This window comes from Cherax quadricarinatus, chromosome 72, assembly GCF_038502225.1.
Source record: "Cherax quadricarinatus isolate ZL_2023a chromosome 72, ASM3850222v1, whole genome shotgun sequence".
Taxonomy (NCBI): domain Eukaryota; kingdom Metazoa; phylum Arthropoda; class Malacostraca; order Decapoda; family Parastacidae; genus Cherax; species Cherax quadricarinatus.
Genome location: NC_091363.1, coordinates 6,228,728 through 6,244,468, shown reverse-complemented (window position 1 = coordinate 6,244,468; position 15,741 = coordinate 6,228,728). Strand labels below are relative to the sequence as shown.

The following is a 15,741-nucleotide window of genomic DNA, read 5'->3' as shown; positions in this document are numbered from 1 at the left end:
AATATTCACAAGCACGGCTTGCAACAGCTGTGTCAGGGTGATTTTCATCTATAAAGGTTTGCAGTTCAACCCACTCTGCACACATTTCCTTAATCTTTGAAGTAGGCACAATGGATTCCACAACTGGCATAGGCTTCTCAGGGTTAGCCTCAAACCCTTCAAAATCTTTCTTAATTTCCATACTAATTCTCACCCTTTTTACCACAGGGTTGGCACTAGAAGCTTTCTTGGGGCCCATGGTCACTTATTTTCCAGAAACAGCACCGAAAATACTGTAATAATACGAAATATTCCGAGTGTATGCTTGGATGTTACCGCGGAGGCTGGCTGGTAAACAATGGGACGGAGCGGCACATGTGAGGCTGGCTGAGGGCACATTGGACGCGTCTCGGACGAAAATCGGTATGCGGGTTTTTAATCGGTATGCGCGGCAAAAATTTTGCGATAAAAGTAATCGTTATGCGGAAAAATCGCTATGCGATGCCATCGTTATGCGGGGGTCCACTGTACTCGGTTTAATAGATTGAAGTTTGTTGCTGAGCATAGTAGACCAACGTTGTTGCCAACGGGTGTGAAGGTGGGAATATATTGCAGCAAAATAGTCCGTAAATGGAATACCTCTATATGAAACTGGTAGGTCATGTACTGCTGACCGCGCAGCAGTGTCTGCCTGTACGTCAACATGACCAGGGACCCAACAAAAAACAATATCTTTATGCTTGGTAAAGATGCAGCGTAGCCAAAGTTGGATACGGAGGACTAAGGGGTGAGGTGTATCAAATTTCTGTATAGCCTGTAAAGCACTAAGGGAGTCTGAGACAACCACAAATGATGATGACATGCATAGATGCAATACGGATAAGTGCTGCAAGGATGGCATACAATTTAGCAGTAAAAATACTAGCCGAAGATAGTAAATGCCCTCGTACGACACTGTCCTGAAACACTGCTGCGAATCCTACGCAGTCAGAAGACTTAGAGCCATCTGTGTACACAGCAATGGCATGAGAATGAGAGTGATAGTAGTCAAGAAAAAGAGCGGGACGCGACCGTAGACAGTTGGGCTTTCGAGCAAGGGAGAGAGAAAGAACAGACTCGAACAGCTGGAACTTCCCAGGGGGGTAGAGAAAAGCGAGATGCTACATTAACATGGAAGGTGGTAATTGAAGAGAAGACAAGAGCGAATGAAGGCGAATAGAGAAGGGACGGAGTAAACAGGGGCGGCGAACAAATAATGTCTACTAATATTAGTGACCATTCTATAAATGGAAGGATTGCGGAGATCATGAGAGCGTACAAAGTAGCGAAGGCAATGGGCATCACGGCGATCGGATAAGGATGGAATGTTCGCTTCTGCATAGAGGCTCTCGACAGGGGAAGAGCGAAAAGCACCAAGGCATAAATGTAATCCTTGGTGATGAATGGGGTAAAGGCTAGAGAGAGTAGCAGGAGATGCCGCTGAATAGATCTGGTCACCATAATCAAGTTATGATAAAATGAGGGTGGAATGTAGGCGAAGGAGAGTTCGACGCTCAGCTCCCCATGAAAGATGAGCAAGGGTTTTAAGAAGGTTCAGCCGGCTGTGACAAGTTGCATTCAGAGAGGTAATGTGAGGTTTCCAGGATAACCTACGGTCAAAGAGGAGGCCCAGAAACTTGACTATCACGTTCAGGGATACGGGAGCCATAGAGGTACAAAGGATGATCCAAGATGACAGAGCATCTAGTGAAAGTAATTTGGTGGGTTTTAGTGCTGGAAAATTTAAACCCATGTGTGGTGGCCCAATTGGAAACACGGTCGACTGCATGCTGGAGAGAAACTGTAATGAGGTGACAGTCAGTGCCTGCACAGGCAATAGCAAAGTCATCAACAGTGTGATGACCAAATATTTGATGGAAGACTAGAGGCCAAATCATTAATAGCAAGGAGAAAGTGTTGTGCTCAGAACACATCCCTGGGGGGACACCTTCAGCTTGGATAAAGTCCGGGGAGAGCACATTATTAACCCGAACACGGAAATGCCTGTCAGTTAAAAAGTTCTTAAGGAAGGATGGTAGATTGCCTCGAAGGCCTAAGGAGTAGGCTTGGGCTAAAATATTATACCTCCAAGTTGTGTCATATGCCTTCTCAAGGTCAAAAAATATGGCAATAACTGAGTGGTTATTCGCAAAGGCATTACGAACATACGTATCCAAGCGTAGTAAGGGGTCTACGGTAGAACGTCCCTTACGAAAGCCATATTGATGAGTGGAGAGACTGTTCTCTCTAAATACCACACTAAACGTCTATTTACTAGGCGTTCCATCACTTTGCAAACTGCACTGGTAAAAGCAATGGGACGATAGTGGGAGGCTTCATGTCCCGTAGTGCCTGGTTTGCGGAAAGGGAGAACAATGGCGGATTTCCACTGCTGTGGAAAGAACTCCTTGTGACCAAATAAGATTGTAAAGGCGTAATAGGACTGCAAGGGCTGACTGATGTAAATGTAGCATACGAATATGAATGTTGTCGGGCCCAGCTGCCGATGATCGGCAAGCTGAGAGTGTTGCCTCCAGTTCTTGAAGTGTAAAAGGCACATTATACTGTTCTTCTCAGAGAAGAAAAGTCCAAGGGTGCTAACTCTCTGGCAGACTTTGAGGAAAGAAATGAGGGGCATAGATGGAGTCCCTGAGAAATACGGACCAGGTGATTGCCAATTTCATTGGCAACATCTAGTGGGTTTGCTATATCAACACCGGCAACCCGCAGAACAGGAGCCGGGTCAGGAGAATATTTACCACTCAGTTTTCGTACTTTTTTCCAGACTGCACTCAGAGGAAGCAGAGGTGATGGTGGAGACAATCTCGCCAGCAAGTGCGTTTAGCGTCACGGATGACACGGCGAGCGATCGCACGCTTCTGCTTAAAATCAAGAAGTCTCTCTGTGGTTCTATTGTACCGGTACCTGTCCCATGCAGTGCGTTTCAAACGTACTGCACGAGCACAAACAGGAGACCACCAAGGCACGCATTTCTGAGAATGCCTGCCCGAAGTTTGGGGTATAGAATGAGAAGCTGAGGTTAAAACGGAGGATGAGAAGAGGTGTAAAAGCTCATCGATGGAGGACAAAGAAGGAACCTCTCTAAAAACAGTTAGGTGTGAGTAAAGGTTTCAGTTTGCCTGATCGAATTGCCAGCGTGGGATGCGAAGAGGTGGTGAATATGAAGGGGAAGTAAGAATGATTGGGAAATGATCGCTGTCATGTAAGTCCGGGAGAACAGACCAAGTGAAGTCTAATGTGGCGGAGGAAGAGCAGACTGAGAAATCGATGCAAGAGAGAGTGCGAGTGAGGATCAAAATGGATGCGAGTACCTGTATTTAAAACATGGAGGGGGTGGGTGGCAAGAAAAACCTTTAACTGAATGCCACGGGAATCACAGTGAGACCCCCCCCCCCCTGAGGAAATGGTGGGCATTAAAATCACCAAGTAACAGAATCGGTGGCGGTAATGACGAAACAAGAAAGGCAATATCCGGAATAGATAATGCCCGAGAAGGAGAGAGATATAAAGAACAGAGCGTATACCACCTATGCAAGTGGATACGGGCTGCTGTGTAATGCAGCGAAGTACGAACAAATAGCTGATGGTACGGAATATCAGTGCGTAGAAGAAGGGCACTTTCATTAAAGGTCCCATCAGGAAAAGGATCTGAAGAATACAATAAATTATAGCCTGAGATGGGAGAGATTACAGCAGAGTGTAATTTTGGTTCCTGTAAGCAAACACCAACAGGGGAAAACTGGGAGAGTAACATCTGAAGCTCACCCCAATTACCCCTGAGGCCGCGTATATTCCACTGTAAATAGGCCATGATTGGCAATGATAAAGATACCTGAAATCCGCAGGTAAGGGTTCCTACGGACTAGAGGGGTTAGAAAAGTCCACATGCAGAGGCAGTGGAAAACGTTCAAGCAGTGAAGGAATGGTGCGCTGTGAAGAAAGGAGTTGCGCAGACGTAGCAGAGGAGAGAGGAGCGGAGGGTGGATCAGTGTCCATTGATGGTTTGGTCTCTGCAATATATTCAGAGATTGCTTCAAGTGTTTCGGAATTCAGAGACATCGTATGGGAGACAATACATGTATTGGAAATGGTAGTGGGAGGATGAGTAAAGATTGGAACTGTATTGGACTGTACCAAGGTAGGGGGGGGGGGCGAAAGGGTGGAGGGAACTGGAGAAGCGTGGAAGGGGACAGAGGCAGAAACCTGGGAGGTGGCAGAAGAGGAAGAAACTTGGGAGGGAACAGGGGAGGAAGGTACAGTACGAGGAGGGTGAACCTCTACACTTGTAACAGAGCCAGTGAGAGGGGGAGAACCAGGTACAGAGACAGGGAAGGTAAAATGAGAAGGTGGAAGATGGGTAGGAGGTGTTAACGGACTTTTTTTTGACTTTTGAGAAGTAGAGGGACGATTGGGAGGAGGTGTCATACGAGATCTCGTCGCTACTGAGGCTTGTGAGAGAGAACACGAAGAAGCGAGATCAGACTGAGGCGTTGAAGTAGGGACGTTTGAGCCAAGGACAGCAAAAGAATTAGATACAGGAGTGACTATGGGAGAGGTAACCACAGAGGTGGGTGCAGAAGATGGGATACCAGAAGTGGGGGGACGTTTTGAAACACGGGAATAAGAAACACGAGGTAGTCTCCCTTGAAGGCGGAGATCAGAAACTGCCATGGCATAAGGGGGACCTTCTGCCTCTTTGAGGTAACGGATTTCCCGCTCGTTTAAGTAGACTTGACAACGGCGAGAGTACGAAGGGTGAGCCTCATGACAATTAAGGCAAGAGGGAGGTCGATTGCAAGACGTATTAGAATGGTCATCGGCACCACAGACTGGGCATTCGGCGATAGATCTGCAATATTTCGCTGGATGGCCAAATCGCCAGCAATTTCTACACTGTTGCGATGTAGGGATCACCTTTCGAACTTGTAACCTATGTCCTGCTACATAAACTGAGGATGGGAGTTCACGGCTGTCAAAAGTTAAACGAGCCACATTGCTAGGGTATCGTCTCCGCCCGCGGGCAGGAAGAACGTAAGTGTCTACCTTGAGGATTGGGAGATCTTGGAGTTCCAGCTGTTCAAGAATGTCAGTGCCACATGTCTGGAAATTTTGTTGAACTATGGTATGGGGCAGAATGACGGTACCACTACAAGAATTGAGGGAATGATGCTTTTCAATAGTGACAGGAACAGTATCGATATCGGAAAGACGAGAAAGCTCATGAGCCTGGGTAGCATTCTGTACGGTGATGATGCACCTACCGCTCTTAAGAGCATGAAAAGAAATATCTTTACCAACATGGCGTAGGAGTGCCTTGCCAATACTGTGGTCAGAAAGATAGGCAGTAGAGGAAGTCGGTCGTAAAGTGAAGAATTTAGTCCATTGTGCAGTCTGAAACTGAACGTGGAAAGGTAGTGAAGGACGTGTCGATCTTTTCTGAGAAGAACGAGAAGGTGGAGAAATATCATCAGCAGGTAATTGTCGTTGGCGTTTAGGCGTGGGACCAGAGTTGGTCCGACGTGGAACGGGCCGGCGGTTCGAAAATTGCCGCACCGTAGAGGGAGAGGCCGGAAGCATAGTCAGAGGAGAGCGAAGGTCAGATAAATCGAAGGAGTCAGTCGAGGCCTCAGTACCTGAAGCGGGTGAGGAAACAGCACCGGCAAGAGGTACAGAGGCATGAGTAGTGTCCGAAGAGTGGTCCAAAGACGAGGCGGGGTCAGAACGGGGTGCGGTATCAAGAAGGGGCCTGGAGGTAGTAGGTTCATGGACTAGGGCTGCCATGGTTAGGTTACTTCTTTCTTTTTGTTTTTAAGAAAAAAAAAGAAAGAAAATAAAATAAAAAAAAAAAAAAAAAAAAAAACGGGGGACCGGGGAGGGATAGTTCCTAGGAGGAATGAAAGGGCCAGAAATCTCCCTCCGCGCCTAAGAGGACCTCAGCACCGCAAGTAGCGCAGATGCAGCATGGAACCCGTGCCATACCCTACGCATCATGCCAGTAAACCGGCACTCCGGGATAGCAACCTCACATCTGCCGAGCTACCTCGGTGGACAAAAGAGAGGGCGGCCGGAAATCTGCCACAAAGCATACCTCCTTCGGCCACCACCCCCGGAATCCGAAAGGTGGCTTCCAGAGATACACCCGTCGCCCGAGAGACAGCCAAAGCCAGCCTCCGGGATACCAGAGAGGGATCAGGACATCCCCAGGCAATCCAGCTTCCACGGCAAACTACGCCACCGCCAAGGACCTCAACGGAATGGGATGGACCCCAGTACCCTTTCCCCTACCTAGGAACTAGCGTGCCTGTGGGAAAAAAAAAAATCCCAAAGGCCAAAAGGGATGGGTGGGGAGGAGGAGGAAAGGAAAAAGGGGGAGGAGGAGGAAAGGAAAAAGGGGGAGGATGGGATAGGGAACGGGGGATTGGGGGGTAATTAGGTTCGATCTGAGGAAGGAGACCGACAGGTCTAATTCCTCAGACCAAGAGCCTCTTCACCACGCCAAGGAGCCCCCCTTGAAGAGGAGCTGGCTCGAAGATTCATCCAACTAGATACATTTCTGTACACCATAGAGTGAGCATGCTAACATCCTTATGGTGTATAGAAATATATGTAGTTGGATGAATCTTGTTAGAGCCAACTGGCTGAGTGGCTAGCACTGGCTTGTGAATTTTAGGGCTTACTTGCCCTGGGTTCAAACCTTACCTCTTGTGGTTTGCTTGCAATTGTTATGATTTCAAATCGCGATAGACAAATTTGGCGTATAAAGCATAAATATGTAGGTGCACAGTCTGATAGTGTGCCACAAGCTATCCAAAGTTTGTGTAAAATTGCCTTTATAATTTTGAGAGTACATGTATTGGACTAATTTCTTTTTTTTTTTTTTTTTTTCAAAAATTTCAACACAGAAGGGACATTTAATTTCAGGGTCTTCACCAGTTTAAAGGATTAATGCAGATATATGGACAAATTTATTTTTTGTAAGTAATATTGAAATAGCAACTGTAGAAGCCATTAGACAGACATCACTGTATTGTATATATACAATACAGTGATGTCTTATTTGATTGTTATAATTTGTTGTTTGAAAGATAGGCAGTAAGCCAGCCTGTAGTAAATCACACACTTAGAGCAAGGGTTCATTAATGTTTTACTCGGTAAAAGCTTTATCAGTTTTTTTTTTTTTTTTTTTGAGAATGGGACACCTGGCTTGACAGAAGTTTTTGTGGAGAATGATCCATCTAAATGTTAGGTTGCCTGACTTGTCCTATACAGTGGTAGAATTCTGGAATAGGGGTTCAAGGTGGTACTAAATGCTACCACCATTGGAATAAAGAAATTATGCAACTAAATAAAAGACACCACAAGTAACTATTACAGTAACTACAAAGGTAATTCAAAATAGGAAGTAAAACACTAATTTGACATTCATTTGTAATAAATGGGGCACCATGTTTTAGCATGCATAGCTTATAAACCTGAGTAACTAGACATGTATATGCTGGGCACAGTTTTCTTTACCATCTGGAAAGCCAGACTTTGATAACAGGCTACCTATCTAGACTGGTAAAATTTGCATTAAAACAAAAAAATAGAAAAATAAGTTCTCTGTTAACACACAGCACTAGCTTGATTTGGTATTTGGACATTCTATCCTTGTCTGAGCTGAACTTCAAGTTCAGAAGGCACAGCTTTATAATATACAAGAAAATGAAGGATAGGTGGATATGTATTCATGCAATCTAACTAAAGTATTAAGATCTCTGCTGCTAATACATTGCAGTAACCTTACCACAGAACCACTGTTGGTTTAAACATTCACTGTACTCTAACTGAAGTACAAAATTCTGCTTTAAGGTTTAGAACTTTATGGTTACACATGACTTCAAGTGCTGAATAACCCACATGCATTTAGCTATTTATATATAAACAATAAATCACTTATTTAAAATAGGAAAGCAAAGTATATAAATGACTACTGTTCAGTTTTAAAAATTTGGCCAGCAAAGCTCCAGCTATATAGAGGGGGAAATGAGCTTGCTTTATGTTGAGAAATGACTACTGATGCTATGGAATTTTGAAAACGATCACCTACTGACAAGTTTAGACAATATCTGAAAGCTACATTGTCAACCAATATATAATACAATAATTAGGCATACTTTTTCTAGTACATATTATTATTATTATAATCAAAAAGAAGCGCTAAGCCACAAGGACTATACAGCTTCTAGTACATAATGCTGAATAACCCCAACAGGTTTAGCAATATGTGTGATGTATAGCCCTTGTGGCTTAGCGCTTCTTTTTGATTATAATAATAATTAGCAATATATGTGAATATAATACTGTATTAAGTGCATACTTAAAATTATCAAACAAGCGCTAAACCCGAAGGGGGTCATAAGCAGTGCTTAAACTTTTTTTTTACTTCCCCTTTTAACTTAAGCAGAAATAGACCATCTCCACCTTCCTTCATTTGTATTTAATTTAACTTAGTTTTTTTTTAAACATACTGATAATGGTATACCAGATAAGATGGCATCAGCTAATTTGTGTTTTAGTTACATTTTAATGCTAGCTACAGGAGGTTTGTCATTCCAACAAACCAATATTACATTCACTAGGGAAAAGGGAAGTGGCACTACACCAGTAGGGGGTCATACAGTGCCTAGGGAAATGGGAGGCAATGATAGATCCAATTCCTTGGATCAAGAGCTCACTGGCATCAAGGCACCTTCCTTGAGGAAACTAACCAATAACTATCTCCAAGGAAGAAAATATTTATATACATCATACATACTGTCATTGTAAAGTTTTTTCTACACAGCTTAAAAGTATCTTATACAAGTAACTAGTAAATGTGACAGACTTCACAACCATCTATGTAGCATTGTTTCCATTGTCATCCTCTTCGGTTGTAGACATTGTTCTGACGAGTGTCCATCGAAGCTCTCTCTTTGCTAGCACAGCTGCATCTTCAAGATCACTTGCCTGATTAGGAAAATATAATAAAATATTGGTGTTAGTTATGCATTGGTAGCCACCAATTTTAGTGCTGATTTAACTAACTGATTGAAAGTAAAAAGTTAACAATATTTAAAAAAAAAAAAAAGCAATAGTCCGTGGCCAGGTAGGCAACATTCTCGCTTCACATGCTGAGTGTCTGTGGTTCAATCTCTGGAAAGGATAGAAACCCTGGGCATGTTTACTTACACCTGTTGTCTGGTTCACCTAGCAAGTAGGTACCTGGGTGTTGACTGGTGTGGGTCGCATCCTTGGGGACAAGATTGAGGACCCCAGTGGAGTAAGATGGACAGTCCCTTGATGATGCACTGCCTTTCTTGGGTTATCCTGGGTGGCTAACCCTCCAGGGTTAAAAATCCAAACAAACTCTTATCTTATGGTCTGCTGTTTTGGTGGTGCTTTAAATTCCTAAATCCATTAATAAAAAGAAAAAAAAAAAAAACACTAACATTTTCAAAATATAAAACTAAACTAGAGTGCTTTGTTAGTTCTCTGGTGTAGAACTCATCATTTCCAAATTTACAAGCAAAATTAAATGCATGTGTTACAATCACAACAGGTCTATCCATGATTTCTCCAAAAGGTCATCCGATTTGCACAGATGTTTCAAGCTGACATGCTCTGGGCAAAATCAAATCCACTACAAATGACCTAGCACAAACTAGATTTAAAAGACACTTTCCTCAGTGTATATAAACTAAGGCCTTATAGAAAGTTAGAGTGAGGTACTGCATTCCTTAATGAATAAAGTATGCAGTTTACTTTAATCTTAACTGTTGAGATCAAAGCATTAACAAAAACCAATATAGATCATACCAATGATCCTGGAAGTTTATGTGCCATAAATTGTAATGCCCTTGAAAGGGTTAAGAGGTTACAAGGATTTTTTTTTTTTTTCAACAAGTCGGCTGTCTCCCACCGAGGCAGGGTGACCCAAAAAAGAAAGAAAATCCCCAAAAAGAAAATACTTTCATCATCATTCAACACTTTCACCACACTCACACATTATCACTTTTTGCAGAGGTGCTCAGAATACAACAGTTTAGAAGCATATACATATAAAGATACACAACATATCCCTCCAAACTGCCAATATCCCAAACCCCTCCTTTAAAGTGCAGGCATTGTACTTCCCATTTCCAGGACTCAAGTCCGACTATATGAAAATAACCGGTTTCCCTGAATCCCTTCACTAAATATTACCCTGCTCACACTCCAACAGATCGTCAGGTCCCAAGTACCATTCGTCTCCATTCACTCCTATCTAACACGCTCACGCACGCTTGCTGGAAGTCCAAGCCCCTTGCCCACAAAACCTCCTTTACCCCCTCTCTCCAACCCTTTCGAGGACGACCCCTACCCCGCCTTCCTTCCCCTATAGATTTATATGCTTTCCATGTCATTCTACTTTGATCCATTCTCTCTAAATGACCAAACCACCTCAACAACCCCTCTTCTGCCCTCTGACTAATACTTTTATTAACTCCACACCTTTTCCTAATTTCCACACTCCGAATTTTCTGCATAATATTTACACCACACATTGCCCTTAAACAGGACATCTCCACTGCCTCCAACCGTCTCCTCGCTGCTGCATTTACCATCCAAGCTTCACACCCATATAAGAGTGTTGGTACTACTATACTTTCATACATTCCCTTCTTTGCCTCCATAGATAATGTTTTTTGACTCCACATATACCTCAACGCACCACTCACCTTTTTTCCCTCATCAATTCTATGATTAACCTCATCCTTCATAAATCCATCCGCCAACACGTCAACTCCCAAGTATCTGAAAACATTCACTTCTTCCATACTACTCCTCCCCAATTTGATATCCAATTTTTCTTTATCTAAATCATTTGATACCCTCATCACCTTACTCTTTTCTATGTTCACTTTCAACTTTCTACCTTTACACACATTCCCAAACTCATCCACTAACCTTTGCAATTTTTCTTTAGAATCTCCCATAAGCACAGTATCATCAGCAAAAATTAACTGTCAATTCTCATTTTGAATTCGATTCCCCAAAATTTAATCCCACCCCTCTCCAGAACACCCTAGCATTTACTTCCTTTACAACCCCATCTATAAATATATTAAACAACCATGGTGACATTACACATCCCTGTCTAAGACCTACTTTTACTGGGAAGTAGTCTCCCTCTCTTCTACACACCCTAACCTGAGCCTCACTATCCTCATAAAAACTCTTTACAGCATTTAATAACTTACCACCTATTCCATATACATGTACTTGCAACATCTGCCACATTGCTCCTCTATCCACTATCATATGCCTTTTCTAAATCCATAAATGCAATAAAAACTTCCCTACCTTTATCTAAATACTGTTCACATATATGCTTCAATGTAAACACTTGATCTACACATCCCCTACCCACTCGGAAAACTCCTTGCTCATCCGCAATCCTACATTCTGTCTTACCTCTAATTCTTTCAATTATAACCCTACCGTACACTTTTCCTGGTATACTCAGTAAACTTATTCCTCTATAATTTTTACAGTCTCTTTTGTCCCCTTTCCCTTTATATAAAGGGACTATACATGCTCTCCGCCAATCCCTAGGTACCTTCCCCTCTTTCATACATTTATTAAACAAAAGTACAAGGATATTTCATTAAAATAAGCCCTACCACAAGAACTAATAATACAAGTGTACAGAGAGTGTGCTAAGAACTTAAATGATGCAAGAAGAGAGGCAGAAAATACATTTTTCTCTATGGAGTAACTGCTGAACCAATTAATCAAATGATTTATCAGAAAAAATAGAGCACAGATAAAACCAAACCTTATAAAAAATCAGAAATATATAGACATAATAAACAAGAAATCTAACAGTACCTGAAACAAAATTGGATTTTTCTTTTTTTAACAAGGTAGCATTTGAGGGAGCCTACTCCATGGAGAAGGCACAAGAATGGCAATGTTAGCAAAAGAAACTAAGCAACAAAAATTAAATTTCACAAGACAAATGTCAAAACTTTAGGGGGAGAATATTTTTTAGTAAATTTTGCTGATAAATATGAGGAGGAAAGTGGATTTGAAATGATAAATGAGGGACTACACTTTGTATTAATGGAACTACAGCATATATTAAAGTGACTAACGACAGTAGTTGTAATCCGAGATTTCAATTGACGAAACAGATTGGTTAGCCTTTTGTAGCAGCAATAATTACTGCATGGTATGTAAAGTATTATTACATTCACAAAACACTACTAGTGTTTATAACTAAGCAGATCAAAGAATTGTTCCAAGTTTTTAGTTAATCTTAAGATTAAGATCTTCATGAAACAAAGCTAGACTAATTTTGCTTACCAGCAAGTTAACTCCCATTTTACTGTATAATCATCTAACTGGTTTACAAATAGCCCAAGTGGGAGATAATCATATTGTATTTGGTCTGTGATGGTGACAAACATTCTGGCACTTACAATTATTATTTTTTTTTTTTTTTTTTTTTCAACAAGTCGGCCGTCTCCCACCGAGGCAGGGTGACCCAAAGAAGAAAAAATCCCCAAAAAGAAAATACATTCATCATCATTCAACACTTTCACCACACTCACACATTATCACTGCTTTTGCAGAGGTGCTCAGAATACAACAGTTTAGAAGCATATACGTATAAAGATACACAACATACCCCTCCAAACTGCCAATATCCCAAACCCCTCCTTTAAAGTGCAGGCATTGTACTTCCCATTTCCAGGACTCAAGTCCGACTATATGAAAATAACCGGTTTCCCTGAATCCCTTCACTAAATATTACCCTGCTCACACTCCAACAGATCGTCAGGTCCCAAGTATCATTCGTCTCCATTCACTCCTATCTAACACGCTCATGCACGCTTGCTGGAAATCCAAGCCCCTCACCCACAAAACCTCCTTTACCCCCTCTTTCGAGGACGACCCCTACCCCTCCTTCCTTCCCCTATAGATTTATATGCTTTCCATGTCATTCTACTTTGATCCATTCTCTCTAAATGACCAAACCACCTCAACAACCCCTCTTCTGCCCTCTGACTAATGCTTTTATCAACTCCACACATTCTCCTAATTTCCACACTCCGAATTTTCTGCATAATATTTACACCACACATTGCCCTTAGACAGGACATCTCCACTGCCTCCAACCGTCTCCTCGCTGCTGCATTTACCACCCAAGCTTCACATCCATATAAGTGTTGGTACTACTATACTTTCATACATTCCCTTCTTTGCCTCCATAGATAACGTTTTTTGACTCCACATATACCTCAACGCACCACTCACCTTTTTTCCCTCATCAATTCTATGATTAACCTCATCCTTCATAAATCCATCCGCCGACACGTCAACTCCCAAGTATCTGAAAACATTCACTTCTTCCATACTCCTCCTCCCCAATTTGATATCCAATTTTTCTTTATCTAAATCATTTGATACCCTCATCACCTTACTCTTTTCTATGTTCACTTTCAACTTTCTACCTTTACACATTCTCAAACTCATCCACTAGCCTTCGTAATTTTTCTTTAGAATCTCCCATAAGCACAGTATCATCAGCAAAAAGTAACTGTCAATTCCCATTTTGAATTTGATTCCTCATAATTTAATCCCACCCCTCTCCCGAACACCCTAGCATTTACTTCTTTTACAACCCCATCTATAAATATATTAAACAACCATGGTGACATACACATCCCTGTCTAAGACCTACTTTTACCGGGAAGTATTCTCCCTCTCTTCTACACACCCTAACCTGAGCCTCACTATCCTCATAAAAGCTCTTTACAGCATTTAGTAACTTACCACCTATTCCATATACAGTGGACCCCTGCATAACGATTACCTCCGAATGCGACCAATTATGTAAGTGTATTTATGTAAGTGCGTTTGTACGTGTATGTTTGGGGGTCTGAAATGGACTAATCTACTTCACAATATTCCTTATGGGAACAAATTCGGTCAGTACTGGCACCTGAACATACTTCTGGAGTGAAAAAATATCGTTAACCGGGGGTCCACTGTACTTGCAACATCTGCCACATTGCTCCTCTATCCACTATCATATGCCTTTTCTAAATCCATAAATGCAATAAAACTTCCCTACCTTTATCTAAATACTGTTCACATATATGCTTCAATGTAAACACTTGATCTACACATCCCCTACCCACTCTGAAGCCTCCCTGCTCATCCGCAATCCTACATTCTGTCTTACCTCTAATTCTTTCAATTATAACCCTACCGTATACTTTTCCTGGTATACTCAGTAAACTTATTCCTCTATAATTTTTACATTCTCTTTTGTCCCCTTTCCCTTTATATAAAGGGACTATACATGCTCTCCGCCAATCCCTAGGTACCTTCCCCTCTTTCATACATTTATTAAATAAAAGTACCAACCACTCCAACACTATCCCCCCCTGCTTTTAACATTACTGTCATGATCCCATCAGTTCCAGCTGCTTTACCCCCTTTCATTCTACGTAATGCCTCACGTACCTCCACCACACTTACATTCTGCTCTTCTTCACTCCTAAAAGATGGTATACCTCCCTGGCCAGTGCATGAAATTACTGCCTCCCTTTCTTCCTCAACATTTAAAAGTTCCTCAAAATATTCTCGCCATCTACCTAATACCTCCCTCTCCCCATCTACTAACTCCCCTACTCTGTTTTTAACTGATAAATCCATACTTTCACTAGGCTTTCTTAACTTGTTTAACTCACTCCAAAATTTTTTCTTATTTATATTAAAATTTCTTGACAGTGCCTCTCCCACTCTATCATCTGCTCTCCTTTTGCACTCTCTCACCACTCTCTTCACCTTTCTTTTACTCTCCATATACTCTGCTCTTCTTATAACACTTCTGCTTTGTAAAAACCTCTCATAAGCTACCTTTTTCTCTTTTATCACACCCTTTACTTCATTCCACCAATCACTCCTCTTTCCTCCTGCCCCTACCCTCCTATAACCACAAACTTCTGCCCCACATTCTAATACTGCATTTTTAAAACTATTCCAACCCTCTTCAACCCCCCCCCCCCCACTACTCATCTTTGCACTAGCCCACCTTTCTGCCAATAGTCGCTTGTATCTCTCCCGAACTTCCTCCTCCCTTAGTTTATACACTTTCACCTCCCTCTTACTTCTTGTTGCCACCTTCCTCTTTTCCCATCTACCTCTTACTCTAACTGTAGCTACAACTAAATAATGATCCGATATATCAGTTGCCCCTCTATAAACATGTACATCCTGGAGCCTACCCATCAACCTTTTATCCACCATTACATAATCTAATAAACTACTTTCATTACGTGCTACATCATACCTTGTATATTTATTTATCCTCTTTTTCATAAAATGTGTATTACTTATTACCAAATTTCTTTCTACACATAGCTCAATTAAAGGCTCCCCATTTACATTTACCCCTGGCACCCCAAATTTACCTACTCCTCCCTCCATAACATTTTTATCCACTTTAGCATAGAAATCCCCAACCACCATTACTCTCACACTTGATTCAAAACTCTCCACGCATTCACTCAACATTTCCCAGAATCTCTCTCTCTCCTCTACACTTTTCTCTTCTCCAGGTGCATACACGCTTACTATAACCCACTTTTCACATCCAATCTTTATTTTCCTCTTTTCCTGCCATAG

General features: G+C 41.9%; 1 protein-coding gene across 9 annotated transcripts in view; it reads right to left on the bottom strand.

Annotated features, from left to right (window-relative positions):
* Positions 1 to 7,453: 7,453 nt before the first annotated feature.
* mxt (Eukaryotic translation initiation factor mextil) overlaps positions 7,454 to 15,741 on the bottom strand; it is a 95,232-nt gene continuing 86,944 nt past the window's right edge. For all 9 annotated transcript variants that reach the window (XM_053795063.2, XM_053795071.2, XM_053795070.2 and 6 more), the window contains one exon: positions 7,454 to 9,027. In XM_053795063.2, the coding sequence (XP_053651038.1) occupies positions 8,917 to 9,027 (111 nt within the window). In that variant the 3' untranslated portion in view covers positions 7,454 to 8,916. The remainder of the gene's footprint in view (positions 9,028 to 15,741) is intronic.